Source organism: Peromyscus leucopus, chromosome 4 (genome assembly GCF_004664715.2).
Source record: "Peromyscus leucopus breed LL Stock chromosome 4, UCI_PerLeu_2.1, whole genome shotgun sequence".
In the NCBI taxonomy this organism is placed as follows: Eukaryota; Metazoa; Chordata; class Mammalia; order Rodentia; family Cricetidae; genus Peromyscus; species Peromyscus leucopus.
Genome location: NC_051066.1, coordinates 47,066,949 through 47,081,771, shown reverse-complemented (window position 1 = coordinate 47,081,771; position 14,823 = coordinate 47,066,949). Strand labels below are relative to the sequence as shown.

Below are 14,823 nucleotides of genomic sequence, written 5' to 3'. Positions count from 1 at the left end.
CAGTTGACAAGGCCAATTCTTTTAAAAGCTATTAGTATTGTTACTTTATTTCATCCATGGGTGTTTGTGCATCCCAGGCATGCCTGTGCTCACGCAGGTCAGGTGGTTGGGAGCCACTGTTTAGGTACTGGGAATTTAATCCCAGTCCCGTGGGAGAAAAGTAACCAAGAGCTTCCTTGTGTATTGAATCACCAGCCTGGGTCCTGGTGGATACAGGCCTCCTGCTCAGAGGATGTGACCAGAAACAAGCCCATGTGGGATCTGGCACAGCAGGCCTTCTTGCCAGGCAGGTGAAACATCTTTTATTGTGTTGGGTTACTTACCAAATATGTCCAAAGGAGACCAGAGCTCTGGTCTCTTTACTAAATTGCACTGCTTTCTAGAATAAACAAACCATTATTAGCCTTTCTTCAGGCATTTGCCAGCATACACCAACACATGCAGGCTAATGTGTCCACCCAGGGCAGACCTTCCTAGGAAACCTGCTTCGGAGCCTCTGACCAGGGAAGAATGGAGCTGCACTCGGTGTTCTGTGATGCCTTCAACAGCCTGGCTTCCGGGAGCCTAGTTACCTGTGCAGCACTGCCCCATGGCCCTTGGAGTCTACCCGAGAACGGATGAAGATGTCCAACTCTCTTGGCTCCACTGATGAGCTGGGTGTGGAAGGCTCCCCTTTCCTCAAGGCCCTTGATGGAGAAGACGAGGCTCTTCCAAGGCACTTTGCCAGAAAACTCAAAAAGGACCCAGCACGGAAGCTCTTAGGCTTTGCTGAATGTACAGACTTGAGTGATGCAGGGACAGGGATGAAGGTCCCCATTTCAGGGGGATATAACGTAATCAGGAGAAACGGGACCTCTCAGCTTCCAGACTTGAGTATCAGAAAACAGGAGGAACTAGAGAGCAAACTTGAGGAAGCATCTACCTTTTATTTACCTCTGTTGGACAAGCCTCCTGCCTTCGTTCCCTGCCTTGGATGGTTTGGTCTGCCCATTTCCTGCTCAGAGTTGACAAAACAGCTCTCCTGAGCGGGAAGATAAGAAGCACTCATCCACCCAGTCACATCAAGGGGAAACTGCAAGCTCATCCATTTGCCTTGTTCAGGTGTTCAAAAGGTTCAAAACACCAATTAGCTCGCTGGCTCGGAAATCTTTGATACCCTCAAATTCACCGACATTTTGAGACTCTCGCTTGTATCCGCCTAATGATTTTCTGACGATGAACAAAGAGACGCCAGTCTGCTTAGCATTTGACCTGTTTTCTTAAATGTTTTTATGTATTCGATGTCTCTGTGACTAAAAATAGTTACATTCATAAGCTAAAAGCTAAAATTATCTTTGCTCCCCCCTTGTACAGCTCCAAATGTAAGATTGAAAAAAAAAAGCTTAAAGATACATTTAAAAATTTTTTTCATTCTTATTTTAAATTTAGAAGATCTTATTGCAAGAATTTTTTCCCCTTTTACTTTTCCATGGAACTTAGCAGAGTTTGGAAGATTTGATGAATCAACCTACCATGTATATATTCAAAGTCATTTTTAATATATATATATTTTTTACTCCCATATGTGTGTATATATACACATATATTAGAATATATGTGTATACATACATTCATATATATATATATATATATATATATATATATGTATACACACATATATATCAGAACAGGAGTAAAGGACAATACCAATGAGGCGGATTTTATAAACATTTCTTGCTACACTCTGGGCATCCTCCGATAGGCGTGCTTCTTTCTCAAAGGAGGGTTTTGTTTCTGCAATGTTGCTGTTATTTCTCCAGTGGAAGTCCTGCCTGTGACCATGTGGCACCCAAGGTGCACTTGAACCAGCTGTGGAAGGACAGCAAGCTAGCTTCCTTAGATAAGGCACCTCCCCACCTTGTGAATCCTGTTTCATAATAAACACAGACCAAAGGCATCCAACTGGGGAGATTAAGAAGTGGAGGGTGAAGCCTGCCTGCTGGTATTCACATCCTGGCTCTTCCGTTTATAATCTGGGGTCTTTGGATCCCACTTACAATAAATGGGATCTTGGGAAAGTCACATTATTTGTGTGTCCTAAGTCCCTCACCTTGAAAGCAGAGAATAGAATAAGGCTAGCACTACACAGAGAAACCCTGTCTTGAAAAACCAAAATAAAAACAAACAACAACAACAAAAAAAAATAAGGCTAGCTGACTGGATTGTTCTGTAGATAAACGAGACCATACATTTAAGGACAGTGCCTCAACTGCCCTGGATTCTTACAGCATCTTAGGTGCTGGCAGAGAACTGATTACCATTGTCTTAGTATGATGCACCAGACCCTGGGAATGGAGAGGGCGCTGGGGCACAGTCAAGTCCTCCAGCATATCAGCCCTACTCTGAAGGGTTCTTCTGTTACTACAGAGGATTTGAGACCTAAGAATTTAATATAAAATATTTATGAACATTTTTTTAAAACGTCATCAGAAGTCAGCCTGACTATCCTGGAGTTTTCTGCAGTAGAGTTGGAGCACAATAAAAGCCTGACATTTAAACAAGAAAATGACAGCCGGCATTAATAACAATTACACGTTCAGAGGGAAGTTCTGGGAGGGGTTTTGGGAGAAGGACCTGTCTGCCAGGGGGACAGAGACAGACAGGGTGAAGCTAAGACACAGGATGTGTACCCAGGACACTGTCTGACCTTTTTACGAAGTCTTCAAAGAGGATTCGGTGGGAGTAGCCCTGCCTGCGGATGCTGACTGTCTCCAGGATCCCCGTGGAGCGAAGCTGGGCCAGAACTCTGTCTCGGGAGAACCACAGGGCCTTGCGCTCATCGTTGGGCTTAATGCAACGCACGAAGTGGGGCTGTCCGACCACCATTTTGGAGAGCAGATCCATCAGAGAATACTAGCAGGGAGAAAAACGAACAGGACATGAGAAATGAAGCTCCACTCACCAGGGCCTGCTGTGGCCTTCAGAACAGTGGGAGACTTGTGAAGCATTCACAGACGGTTAGGAAAGAACATGAAATTAACCACAGGAGACTGCAACGTGAGCTCTCCCTACAGATGCCTGAAGGTTGAAATTGCCCCATATACATCTGGTGCCAAAGCAGTATCTCTATACGACGGAAACCCCTTTAAGAACATGTTCTAGGTTAGCCTGGAATGCCCTCAACTATCCAAAATAATGATACACAATACTCTAAAATATCCAGCGTGGGGAAATCCCACCTGAGAACAACTGCAAATCCTACTGATAACATTGGTTATAAGGATGAGGGAGGAGGAGGATGGGGAGGGAGAGAGAGAAAGGAAAAGGAGGAGGAGGAGAAGGAGGAGGGAAAGATTATTAGAGGAAAGGATTATGATGAAATCGACTATTACATACCTTGCAGAGAAAAAGAGAGAACATGAACAACCAGATGTCTGCTTGTGGGACAGGGGTGTGTCACTGAGGGCTGTCTATTGTTGGAGCTCTCAGAGGAATTACAACCCCAAATCATCCCATTTACTGACAGAAGTGGTCTTCCCCAGCTGACCAAGGTATGTCATTTTTTTGCTTTGGCATTTGGGGACCGATATTTTGAAGATACAAAACTGTTTGGGCCGGGTGGTGGTGGCACACGCCTTTAATCCCAGCACTCGGGAGGCAGAGCCAGGCGGATCTCTGTGAGTTCGAGGCCAGCCTGGTCTCCAAAGCGAGTTCCAGGAAAAGGCGCAAAGCTACACAGAGAAACCCTGTCTCAAAAAAAAAAAAAAAAAAAAAAAAAAAAAACAACAACAACAACAAAAACTGTTTGGTGTGGTCCTATTTCTGAAATGCGTAAGCTAGAGACTTGTCCTCTGATAGGGACATTAAGAACCATGAGGATGACATCACAGTCAAAGAGCTTCCAAATCTCACGGGGAAACACACACATACACACCCACACACACCCACATGCATATACAACACACATGCATATACAACACACACACATACATGTGCATATACAACACACACATGAATATACAACACACACACATATACAACACACACATACATGTGCATATACAACACACACATGCATATACTACACACACACACACACACACATGCGCATGCATATACAACACACACACATACACGTGCATATACAACACACACATGCATCTACAATACACATACACACACACACACACACACACACACACACACACAAGGGTTACTAGGAGGACAAGAACATGGCCGACAAACAGGACAGGTGCAGAAGAAAAGGACGAAAGGACAATCACACATATCCCAGCAGAGGAGTTAAGCAGACGCTGAGAGCTGCTGGCGGAGGTGCTGTCCCAGGAGCTGCAGCATTCATGGGGTCCTGGTCTGCAGGGCCTGAGGCCGCCGCAGCTCACACCACAGCCCAGTTCTACTCTGCCTCTGAAACACCACCAGCTTTGGTGAACCCTGACAGCTTCCCCAAGGAATCTTCCTCCATCTGCAGTGCTGATTCCCAAGTCCTGTTCTTCAGCTTGGCTTGTCCTGCTCATGACCCAGCTCCACTATCCCAACCATCCCATAGAACACCTCACTGTCTTACCATCTCATTCCTCTGTCCATGAGACCGGTTCCTACTTTTCCATGGCAACAGTATCTCTGCCATGAGGCTACTGGACCATTTCCCCCAGTGTACGTGATCTCTAAGGGGTCTCCATGGCTGTTTCATGATGGTTTGTATAAAGTGGTGGAAGGGTCCAGGTATCTCATCTTTAATATAAAGTGGGCACTTAACAGAATACTCTACAGGTATTGTTCTTATACAAAGGGGCCATTTCCCTAGATTGAATGTCAGAAACTGGGGAAACAATGGAAACAACAGCCAGTTGTGGTGGTGCACACCAGCAGAATTTGCTGAAAGAGGCAGAGGCAGGAGGATCACGAGTTCGAGGCCAGCCTGGGCTACACATTGGCTGGGCCAGGCGGTGGTGGTGGTGCACACCTTTAATCCGAGCACTTGGGAGGCAGAACCAGGAGCATCTCTGGGAGTTTGACAGCAGCCTGGTCTACAGAGCGAGATCCAGGACAGGCACCAAAACTACACAGAGAAACCCTGTCTAAAAAAAACAAACAACAACAACAACAACAACAAAAAAAAAAAACAAAAAAAAAAAACGGGAACAACAGGGCTCAGGCAAAAGCATCTTGCAATAGACCAAATTTATAAAAACAAAGCTAATGCTTTTCTCCATGTCCGAACTTGATAAAGCACCTTCTAAATTTTATTAACTATTGCTGTTTGGCGGGAAAGTATTTCTTGTAGCTTTAAAGCCAAGAAGCAGCCTGAGGACCCACAGAACAGTCAACAAAATGGGCCGTGTGCACGGTGTTCTCTCTGCAGCCTCCTCCTTTCTCATAACTTTTCCTCCCTATTTTTTGAAGGAGGGTCTCACTGTGGCGGTCTGGCTGGCCTGGAACTCGTTTACATAGACCAGACTGCCCACACCTCTCTTAACCAGCACTTGTGCTTTGATTTCATGGACTGTCGTGTCTGGACCTCACGTGGTATGGTGGTTCAAATAGGAACGGCCCCATAGGCCCGTAGATTTGGATGCTTGGTCATTAGGCAGTGGCGCTACTTGACAGGGATTAGGAGGTGTGGCCTTGTTGGGGGAAGTACGTCACCGGGAATGGGATTTGTGTTTCAAATGCTCAAGCCAGGCCCAGTGTCTTCCTGCTGCCTGCCAATCCAGAAGTAGAACTCCCAGCTACTTCTCCAGCACCATGTCTGCCTGCATGCTACCATGCTTCCCACCTTGATGATAATGGACTAAACCTCTGAAACTGTAAGCCACCCAATTACATGTTTTCCTTTATAGGAGTTGTCATGGTCACAGTGTCTCTTCACAGCAATAGAACATTGAATAAGACACATGGGAAGACTGGGCTAGTCCTTTCTGGAAGCAGGCAGAGCAGAGAGGAAGCAGCCTTCGTACCCGGAAATAGGAAGCCATGGTTTGTCTCTTCATGTTGGTGGTTTCTTCTGGATGACGAATCATCTCCAGGGTGTCTACCTGGGGGCAGAAGAAAAGGGAAATGATTTGAAGATACAGACAGTCCATTCAGTTTCCAAAACCTGAGGGGCTGTTGAGCCAGCAAATTCAGGGAGTGAACTAGTCAGGACACAACTGTGTACACTGTGAGGAGAATTCTGGGAGACATTTTTAAAAACGGAGGAGGGGGCGGGGGAGAAAGAGAGATGATGTAACATTTAAGGAAACTGGGCCAAGGCCTGTGAGGCTGTGCGATGTAAGGATATGGACCCTGTATAGTTATGTTTTGGTTGCTGTGATACAATACTCAAAAGAAGCAACTTTTTCGTGGAAAGATTTATTTTGACTTCCGGCTTGAGGGGATAGAGTCCCTCGCAGTGGGGAGGCACGGTGGTAGGGAGTCACTTGACAGTGGAAGTATGAGGGGCCTGCTCTCATCTCCAGGCTCAGGAAGCAGGCTGCAACCAGGCTAGTCTTTCACATTCAAGGCCTATCCCCTAGCATCCCATTCCTTCTTGCTAGAATCCCTTCCTGAAGGTTCCATCACCTCCCAAAATGCCCACAGCTGGGGACCAAACTTAGGAGCCTGTGAAAGATATTCCATGTTCAACCCATAGCAGACCCCAGGCCCAGTTGTACCACAGAGAATTAGGCCAGCATCAGTTACATCCAAACCATTAGATCTTGATGCTCAGCATGCTCCTAACCACCACAGTTCCCATATGCTCCCTGCAAGCAGGAGCTGGGGCACCAAATCAATCAGGAAGTTTCCAATGGTATAACCTGCTGTCAATCATCTCTGTAACTACCTGGGCTGACTGGAAGGAACTTCAGATGGAAATGATTATAGCAAGAGATTGCAAGCAGCCCGTGTTTCCTCATCATAGGCCAAGAACAAAACCTGCTTTGGCTGGGGAGGGCCCTGGCTGGCGTTTCAGTCTGATGGAGCTTCCCATCTGATCAAAACAAGCGACAAGGGTGTGAAGCGAGGACTTTGAGAGAGGAAGGCACTGTTATCAGTATGTGGTTTCTGCACAGTGGACTGCTGTCCAGGTCCATCCTCCCCATGGGGTGAGGACATCTGTAGTCTTATTCACAGGAATTGAAAAATTCACAGGGGATAATGGTGCCCAACTGGAGGGATATATCCTAAAGAAACGGGAGGAAACACATCAGCTGAATTAAAGAATGCAGGTTTATTTAAGAAGGGGAGAAAGTGTGGCTCTAAGACATCAAAACCTTGAGGTAGCTGGGCACAGGGATGCATTCATAAACAGAACACTCGGGATCCTGGTGCAGGAGGATGGCGAGTTTGAGGCTAGCCTGTGCTACCTGGGGAGACATAGTCTTAAGACAGTGAAAGGTCTGAAGGAGGCTCCTGTGCAGCCGGCAGGATGTGAGCTGAGTGTAGAAGCATCAGGCTTTGCAGCTCTCCCCCTCCCGGGCTGCACTTTGGTGTTAGCGGTTCACACACAGGCTGCTCGGTGACCTTCCTGCCTGCCCAGGGGAATTTTTTTTTTTTTTTTTTTTTTTTTTTCAGGAAGAAAAGAGGAAAGGAAAAGTGTGTTTTGAAGGAAGGCTGCTCTCATACGGGTGAGAAGTAAGGGAAAAGAACTCCACCACCCCCACCCCACCTGCAGAAAGAAAGAGAGAGACCTGAAGGGTGTCCATTGCAGATTTCCCATCATTCTCATTCTCAGGCCTGGTAAGAGCTGGGGAGAGGACCCTAGCTAGGGTCAGCCTTCAGCTCGATAGTAAATTTTGGGAATTTTCTTCAACCTTTTCTTTTTATCTTCCCTCTCACCTCACCTCATCTACACAACCTCCGGGAATTTCGCCACCATTTCCACTGACTTAAAAAAATTCTCATTAAAGAAACACCTCTTGCTTTCTTCTCACTTTTCCTCTAATACCCCCCCCCTCACACACACACACACACACACACACACACACACACACACACACACACACACACACTTTTATTCAGCTTAGCTACTGAGCTGCCCCCCAATGCTCAGGGCAGCCGGGCAGATCCTCTGTTTCTCTATTAGCAGGTGCTGATAGATTGGCTGGTCCCTCTGCCCCGGAACACTACTGATCCCTCGGCATTTGGGGAATTGACCAAAATTTAGTGACCTTGATAACTGAGACAGAATTTCTATCAATTTGTTTGAGATGGAGGTATCACTGTGTTGTCCAGACTGTTCCTGTAACCATGCCTAGGAATTAGGATCCCTGTAGAAAGTACTGGGCTAGGACTGACAATGACCTATCTCAAGAGCCCCCAGAGTTACCAGAAGAGAGACTTATCTCCCAGTTCAAGTAACTGGGACACACAGCTTCATCTACAAATGTGTGTTTCCTGACTTTTATCTTTTCTATAATATATATCTTTTCTACTACTATAGGAAAGGCACAGTTTATCTATCTACCTACCTATCTATTATCTATCATCTGTCTACCTATTATCTATTGATCATCTATCTACCTATCATCATTTACCTATTAATCTATCATCTACCTATTTATTATTTATTTGGCTATCTACCTATCATCATTTACTTATTATCTATCATCTATTACCTATTATCTATCATATATCTATCTACCACCTATCTACCTACCTATCATCTGTGACTCTATAATCTATCTAGGTATTTATCTATCTACCTAATTAAAATGTCTTTTCTCTTGGCATGAGTGACTTTTTTGGACCTAGCACTAAGCTTCATGCCTAGGCGTTCTGGTAACAGCTTGAACTCATGGGCATAAGCAATCCCATCTTCCCACTTCAGCCTCCTGACTAGTGGGGTCTACCTACCAGCTAGTGTGACACTGTTTCAAAGGAATAATACTTACTGTTTTGAAGCTCACTAAAATCAGTCAACTACAATAAAATGGAAAAATACAGAATAAAGCACCAGTTCATACGCAGAAGCTTTAAGGCTGCTGTGGGCAGGAGGGGTCCCAAGTGAGAAGAAGCCCCTGTGTGACCACTCAGCATCTGTATTTCCGCATAACTGCAGAGTGAGAGCCTGTTCTTCGTCACCCACATCCTGGGAATGCTAGCACCGGTCTGCAGTTCGTCACCGACATGCTCAGTGCTGTATTTCACAGAGGAAACGGCTCACGGTTGGGGTCATTTCCATTCCAAGAACTTCAGCAATCTAAGTCAGCAGGAGCTGAGCAAGCTCACTTTCTGCTCATGTGTGACTGTCCTGCCTGGTTCCTTGAACACGGTGCTAATTAACCTTCTGGGTTCTCATGAATAACTTAACACCTTGGGTCTCAGACTCCAGTCCGCCACAGGCTTTCATATGCAGACTCATTCCATAAGAGAATCTTAGAAGGCTGTCAAAACTCAAAGCAAATACTGACTGAGTGTATTGTCCATGGACTCCCTCTGCCCACACTGTCACGGAATTCTCCAAACGATACTCAGATGCAAGAACAGTTATTATGCCAGTCTGCATATGAAAAGTTAAGACCCATCGATTTTTAGGTAAGTGTCCCATAGTCATGCAGCCAGTGTATACAATGTCTAGGTCTGAAACCTGTTCTGGTTTCTAAGCCTTACTATACACTGCCATCTATGTGCTTTGATATAATTTACAAAACAGAAGTATGAAAGTATGGCATAACCACACAGATCTGCCTCATCCGTCAACTGAATTTACTCTACCATAAACATATGGACTCTAAACAATCCCATAAACCAAAGGAAAAGCTGATAAATTTTCTCCTGGTCTGGGTAAGTGCCCACCCTCTGCATCCTAAAACTTCAGAAGTGCCTCTACTCATCCTCTTGAAAAGGCCCTTTGTCAAGAATTTTTACTGCTACCAAGTGACAGATATGCCCAGCTCTTAGGAAGACCCATACAGCACCGCCCCTCTCTAAAGGCTCTGTGGCCGCCCCTGCCAGCAGCCCCACGAGGGCTGGTGCAGCCCAGGTACAAAATGGACCCCCCACCCCACCCCCACCCACCCACATCTGTGTAAACAGCAGAAGCAGAAAGGCCTCTGCTCTGAAGTAGTCCATAAAGCCTGGGCAGCTCCCTCTCCGACCTCGCTACTCCCCTCAAGGCGTGCAGGTGTCTTCCCTTAGATGGGAAGGAAGGATCAGAACTGACAAGACTTGCTAAGTTTTGTCCTCTGAGTATCTCTGCCTGGCTGATCGGACAGTTTCCTTGTGCCTTTGAGTCTTCCTTGCTCGTCACCCAAGTGTGTCTTTTAAAATGAGGCTCTAAACCAGGAACTTTGCGATGGGTGATGAACAGATAGTAATCTTTTTCTCCTACAAAGTCCAGCTTCATGGGAAGCTACTTCCATCATGTCCTCTTAGATAGTCAGTACCCAAATGTTAGCTGCTTTGTTTTGCTTTGTTTTTTGAGGTTGTCTCACTAACACAGCATGGTCTTGAATGCAGCCTGGCCCTGAATCTGTGGCTCCAGCACTGGGATTATAGATGTATACCCCCATGCTTGCCCGTGTGTGTGTGTGTGTGTGTGTGTGTGTGTGTGTGTGTGTGTGTGTGTGTATCACTGTTGTCTTCATATTTTTGAATGCTTTAATCAGAACTTTCAGCTCATCTCCTTCTAAAGAAGAAAGTAAACCTCTAGTCCTGTGTTCTCATCACGTGTATGTTTTAAATGTACACTGCACACTTCTCAGGTGGGCAGGCCTGGACAGTACTACATGGAACAGGGAGGGAGACCGCACCATGCTGGTTCCAGGTGTGGAGGGCAGGGGCACAGGTCCTAGCAGGGTTCCAAATTCAGAAATCAGGTGTAAGAAAGAAAGGAACTCAAGACAAAAGGGATTCTTTTTTGTGTTATGATCTCATTTAGAATTTTGTGGAAGCCAATAATTACAAAACAAACAAAAAACCCACACTAGAGACCACCATCATAATGTATAGATTCTATATCTTTTGATTTGCCTACCTGCTAAAATGTATGTGTAGCCCCAATGTCCATCACCAATGCCTTCCTGATCATTCACAGAATGATAGCAATGGAAAGTTAGAATCAAAGGGTCTCAGCCAGTCCTTCCGATTCAGCTCTCCTACCACAGACAAGAGTCTGCTCTATTTATATGGGTCTGTTTATATGACTCTGGTTTTGCATTTCTATGTGCTTTGTCGGTGAATTTTCAGTTTGGGGGCCCCACCTGTGATGCTGAAGTACTGTACTGCGTTTCTAAGCACATAGAGAGTGATGAGCCTCATGCAGAAGATGAATACTAGCCGAGCTTCCCTCGGGCAAGAATTACTGTGACACTGTCTGTGAGTTTAATACCACAGGGGCTGCAAGTGAAATATGGTTTTTATAAAGAACACTGAGCAGAATTAGCTATAAGGAAGGTATGTGTGTGCGTGTATGTATAACTAGGTGTCTTCAAACAAAAACACAGAAATTGAGGGGTAGGTATTTATTGGTTGGCTCTGACCAGAGTCTTGCTGGAACCTAACCTCTAGGGGCAATGGTTCAGCGCTGCTGATTGCAGAGACTTTACCGATCATAATTTTTACAAATAACAAGAATCAACTACATTTAATACAAACAATGTTATCTTGTCAGATCAGGAAGTTCTTAGGAGTACTTAAATTCTTACTTCTCTCCCAAGGGCCCATATGGGTCATAATAGCAATGTAGGCATACAAATTATTGTTAGATAAAATCTTCAAAGTCCTACTGTGTGCAAGTAAATTTTTTATTCTCAAGAAAGTAAGTATAAATAAGTACATTTGCATCAATTCTGGAGAAATATTTAATAGTATTTTATGTGACCAAATTAGTTATTTCTTAAGTAAGTTAATATGTTACATAAATAAAAAGTAAGAAAATTCAGAGATGTGAACTCCTTATCACGCCAACACCTTCAAGATAATTGGTTTTAGGGTTAGGACACAGTTTTTTCTTATTGTTGGGGGATATATCCAAAGACATGTCTGAAACTGTGGACTTCATCAAAACCTGCAGATACTATGCCTTTTCCTATGCATACATTTGCATGGCAAAGTGTACCTTATAAATTAGACACAGGAAGAGATGAACAACCACAGTCAATAATAAAATCAACAATTCTAAAATGATACTGTAGTAAAGGTGTCCCCTCACCTTTCCTGTAAGGACGCTTCTTTTTGGCATATCAAAATTGCCAGCATCACTATTCCTATGTTTGAGAGCCAACATTAGGTTAAAAAAGAAAAAAGTACTGTGCTATCACAGGAGACCCAATGGAGATTAAAAGGGTGGATAGTGCATACAACATGGACTCACCACACCAAAGGATGACTCATGTCTTATTAGAACCAAGAGAGAGAGTGTGAGAGTTCATACTGCCATTAGATGACACCACATTGAAAACTCATAAATTGTTTATTTGTGGAATTTTCCACTTCGTATTTTTGAATCATGATTGACCACTGGTGGCTAATGCCACAGATAGCCAATCTACAGACGAGTGGGAGAACTGTCTACACACACAATAGACATTGAGGTACTGTCTAAACATCAGCTGGAAGGGCAGAAGAGCTAGATACTATTTTATGGTTGGATATTTATGAGCCCTCCTAACATGGGATCATAAATATAACTCACTTTTAGAGGGAAGGGGTGGGTTGGGTTCTTTTTCTCCTCTCTGATTCTATCTGGTCTCACTTACCTTCTGCAGGGCGGCGATGGTTTATCTCTTCCTAGAAAGGTTTCATTTATATGTCATTTTTCTCCATGTTAGGTATTTTTTTTTTCTGACTCTCAGGATTGTAATGGTCCCACAATTCAAATTTTCTAAATTTTCAAAAATCCACGTGGCTCCTAAATACTGCTAGTCTCTTTTCTAGACTGTGTGGTCAGCGGCAGATGGAGAGAAGCAGTGTTGCTCACTCCACATTAGCTCCAAGACAACATCCACTTAACCCCCTCAGTGGTACAAATCTGCTGCTCACCTTGGCTCTCCCAGCACTGAAATGTGGAGGCAAAGACCGTGAAGATGCTGTGATCCTAGCTCTTGTCTGGGCCAAATTACCTGAGAAAGAAAGACAAAACAAAACAAAACACTTAAAATGAAGGAAAAGTTAAGGAATTGAGTTATGAATAATTTCTCCTTTTTGTATCCTTGTATTTTTCTGAGTTTTCTGATTGGTATCTTAAGAATTAAAAAAAAAAATTGAAAACTTTTGAGCTGACAAGGTAGTTCAGTGGGTAAAGGTGTTTACCCAGAGACAACCTGAGTGCGGTCTCTGGGTCCCACATTGGTGGAAGGAGAGAACTGACTCCTACAAGTTGTTCTCTGACCTCTGAAAGTGTGCCATGGCATTCCTGTGCCTTCACTCACATACATACATACATACATACATACATACATACACACACACACACACACACACACACACACACACACGCCATAAAGCCAAAAAAATTGAGTACTTGAATATTGAGGACTTAAATATAAGATTAAAGACTATAAAATTTCCACAGGAAAGTTTCACCGCTTTTGGTCTTGACAATGAATGTGATCTAATGGCACAAGCTGAGCATCCCTAAATGTGAAAACCCAATCTCCAGATGCTCCAAGAGCAACTGACAGGATGCCCTGAGTGGAACTACCCACTCCACCTTGAATTTTGTTCCATGCATAGAACTAGACTATTATTATTGTGTTGACCATTACAGATTGAGTCCAGGGCCTTGTACATGCTAAGTGTTGGCTCTTCAGGCCCTGGTGCTGAACTACATCAACCACATACATAAAAAATTATGGTCAGGTGTATTAGTGCGCACCTTTAATCCCAGCATTCATGAGGCAGAGACAGGAGGATCTCTGTGAGTTCAAGTCTAGCCTGGTCTACAGAGCAAGTTCCACGGCAGTCAGGGCTATGCAGAGAAACCTTGTCTCAAAAAATAACAAAAAAAAAAAAAAAAAAAAAAAAGGAAAACTAAATTATTGTGTATATTGTATAAAATAGGGACTGATAGTACAGCTCCAAGGTGTACAAGGTATGCATATATACAACCTGTATTGCTTATTTATATGTGTCTATACATTAATAATATACACATATATGCATATGGTATAAATTGCCTTCAGGTACATATATACACATATGTGGAACCTAAATCCTGTGTTTAGACTAGGTTCCAATCCCCGAGGCAGCCCATTATGCAGATGTGAACACTCTCAAATGCAAATCTGAAAATTTGAAAATCCAACACCTTGAAAGGCTTCTGCTCCCAAGCACTTGGACAAGTGACCATCGGGCTCACTATTGTTCACTATGAACAATTCCTGTAGGTCTTAAAGCAGAGTGTGGAAGGTAAGAGATCTTTCCATTGCCCTCTGTGAGCATCAGTCAGTGAAAAGCAAGTGTCAACAGACATGGGCCAGCTAGCCCCTGCCCATGCTCATCCAACAGACATGGGCCAGCTAGCCCCCCTGCCATCCACAGACATGGCCAGCTAGCCCTGCAGCCATCACACTGCCAGCCCCTGCCCACGCTCATCCCTGTGACTTACCTTTGAGGGCTGAGGAATCTCTCAGGCTCTCTCCTCCCTTCCCTATTTACCCTCCGCCCTCCGCCACCCCCAGTGTGAAAACATTTGTCTGCATTTTTACTTACAGAGTCACTTGATTGTGTAACAGAATGAAAACTTGTCAATGAAAGGAAAGGCTGCCATGTGTGCATATGCAAGACGCTCAAGATTTCAAAGTTTTAGCAAGTCTAGCACAGAGATGTCAAAATGTTTTCTCTGCTGATATCTTCAGAGGCTAAACTGTGATTAATAGCCTGCAAAGAACCCTTTGAAGC

At 44.3% G+C, this 14,823-nt stretch overlaps 1 protein-coding gene across 1 annotated transcript in view; it reads right to left on the bottom strand.

Annotated features, from left to right (window-relative positions):
* Myo3b (myosin IIIB) overlaps positions 1-14,823 on the bottom strand; it is a 75,294-nt gene that overhangs the window by 18,530 nt on the left and 41,941 nt on the right. The window contains 3 exon segments of the mRNA XM_037204422.1: positions 2,687-2,892; positions 5,958-6,035; positions 12,964-13,043. Of these exon segments, the coding sequence (XP_037060317.1) occupies positions 2,687-2,892; positions 5,958-6,035; positions 12,964-13,043 (364 nt within the window).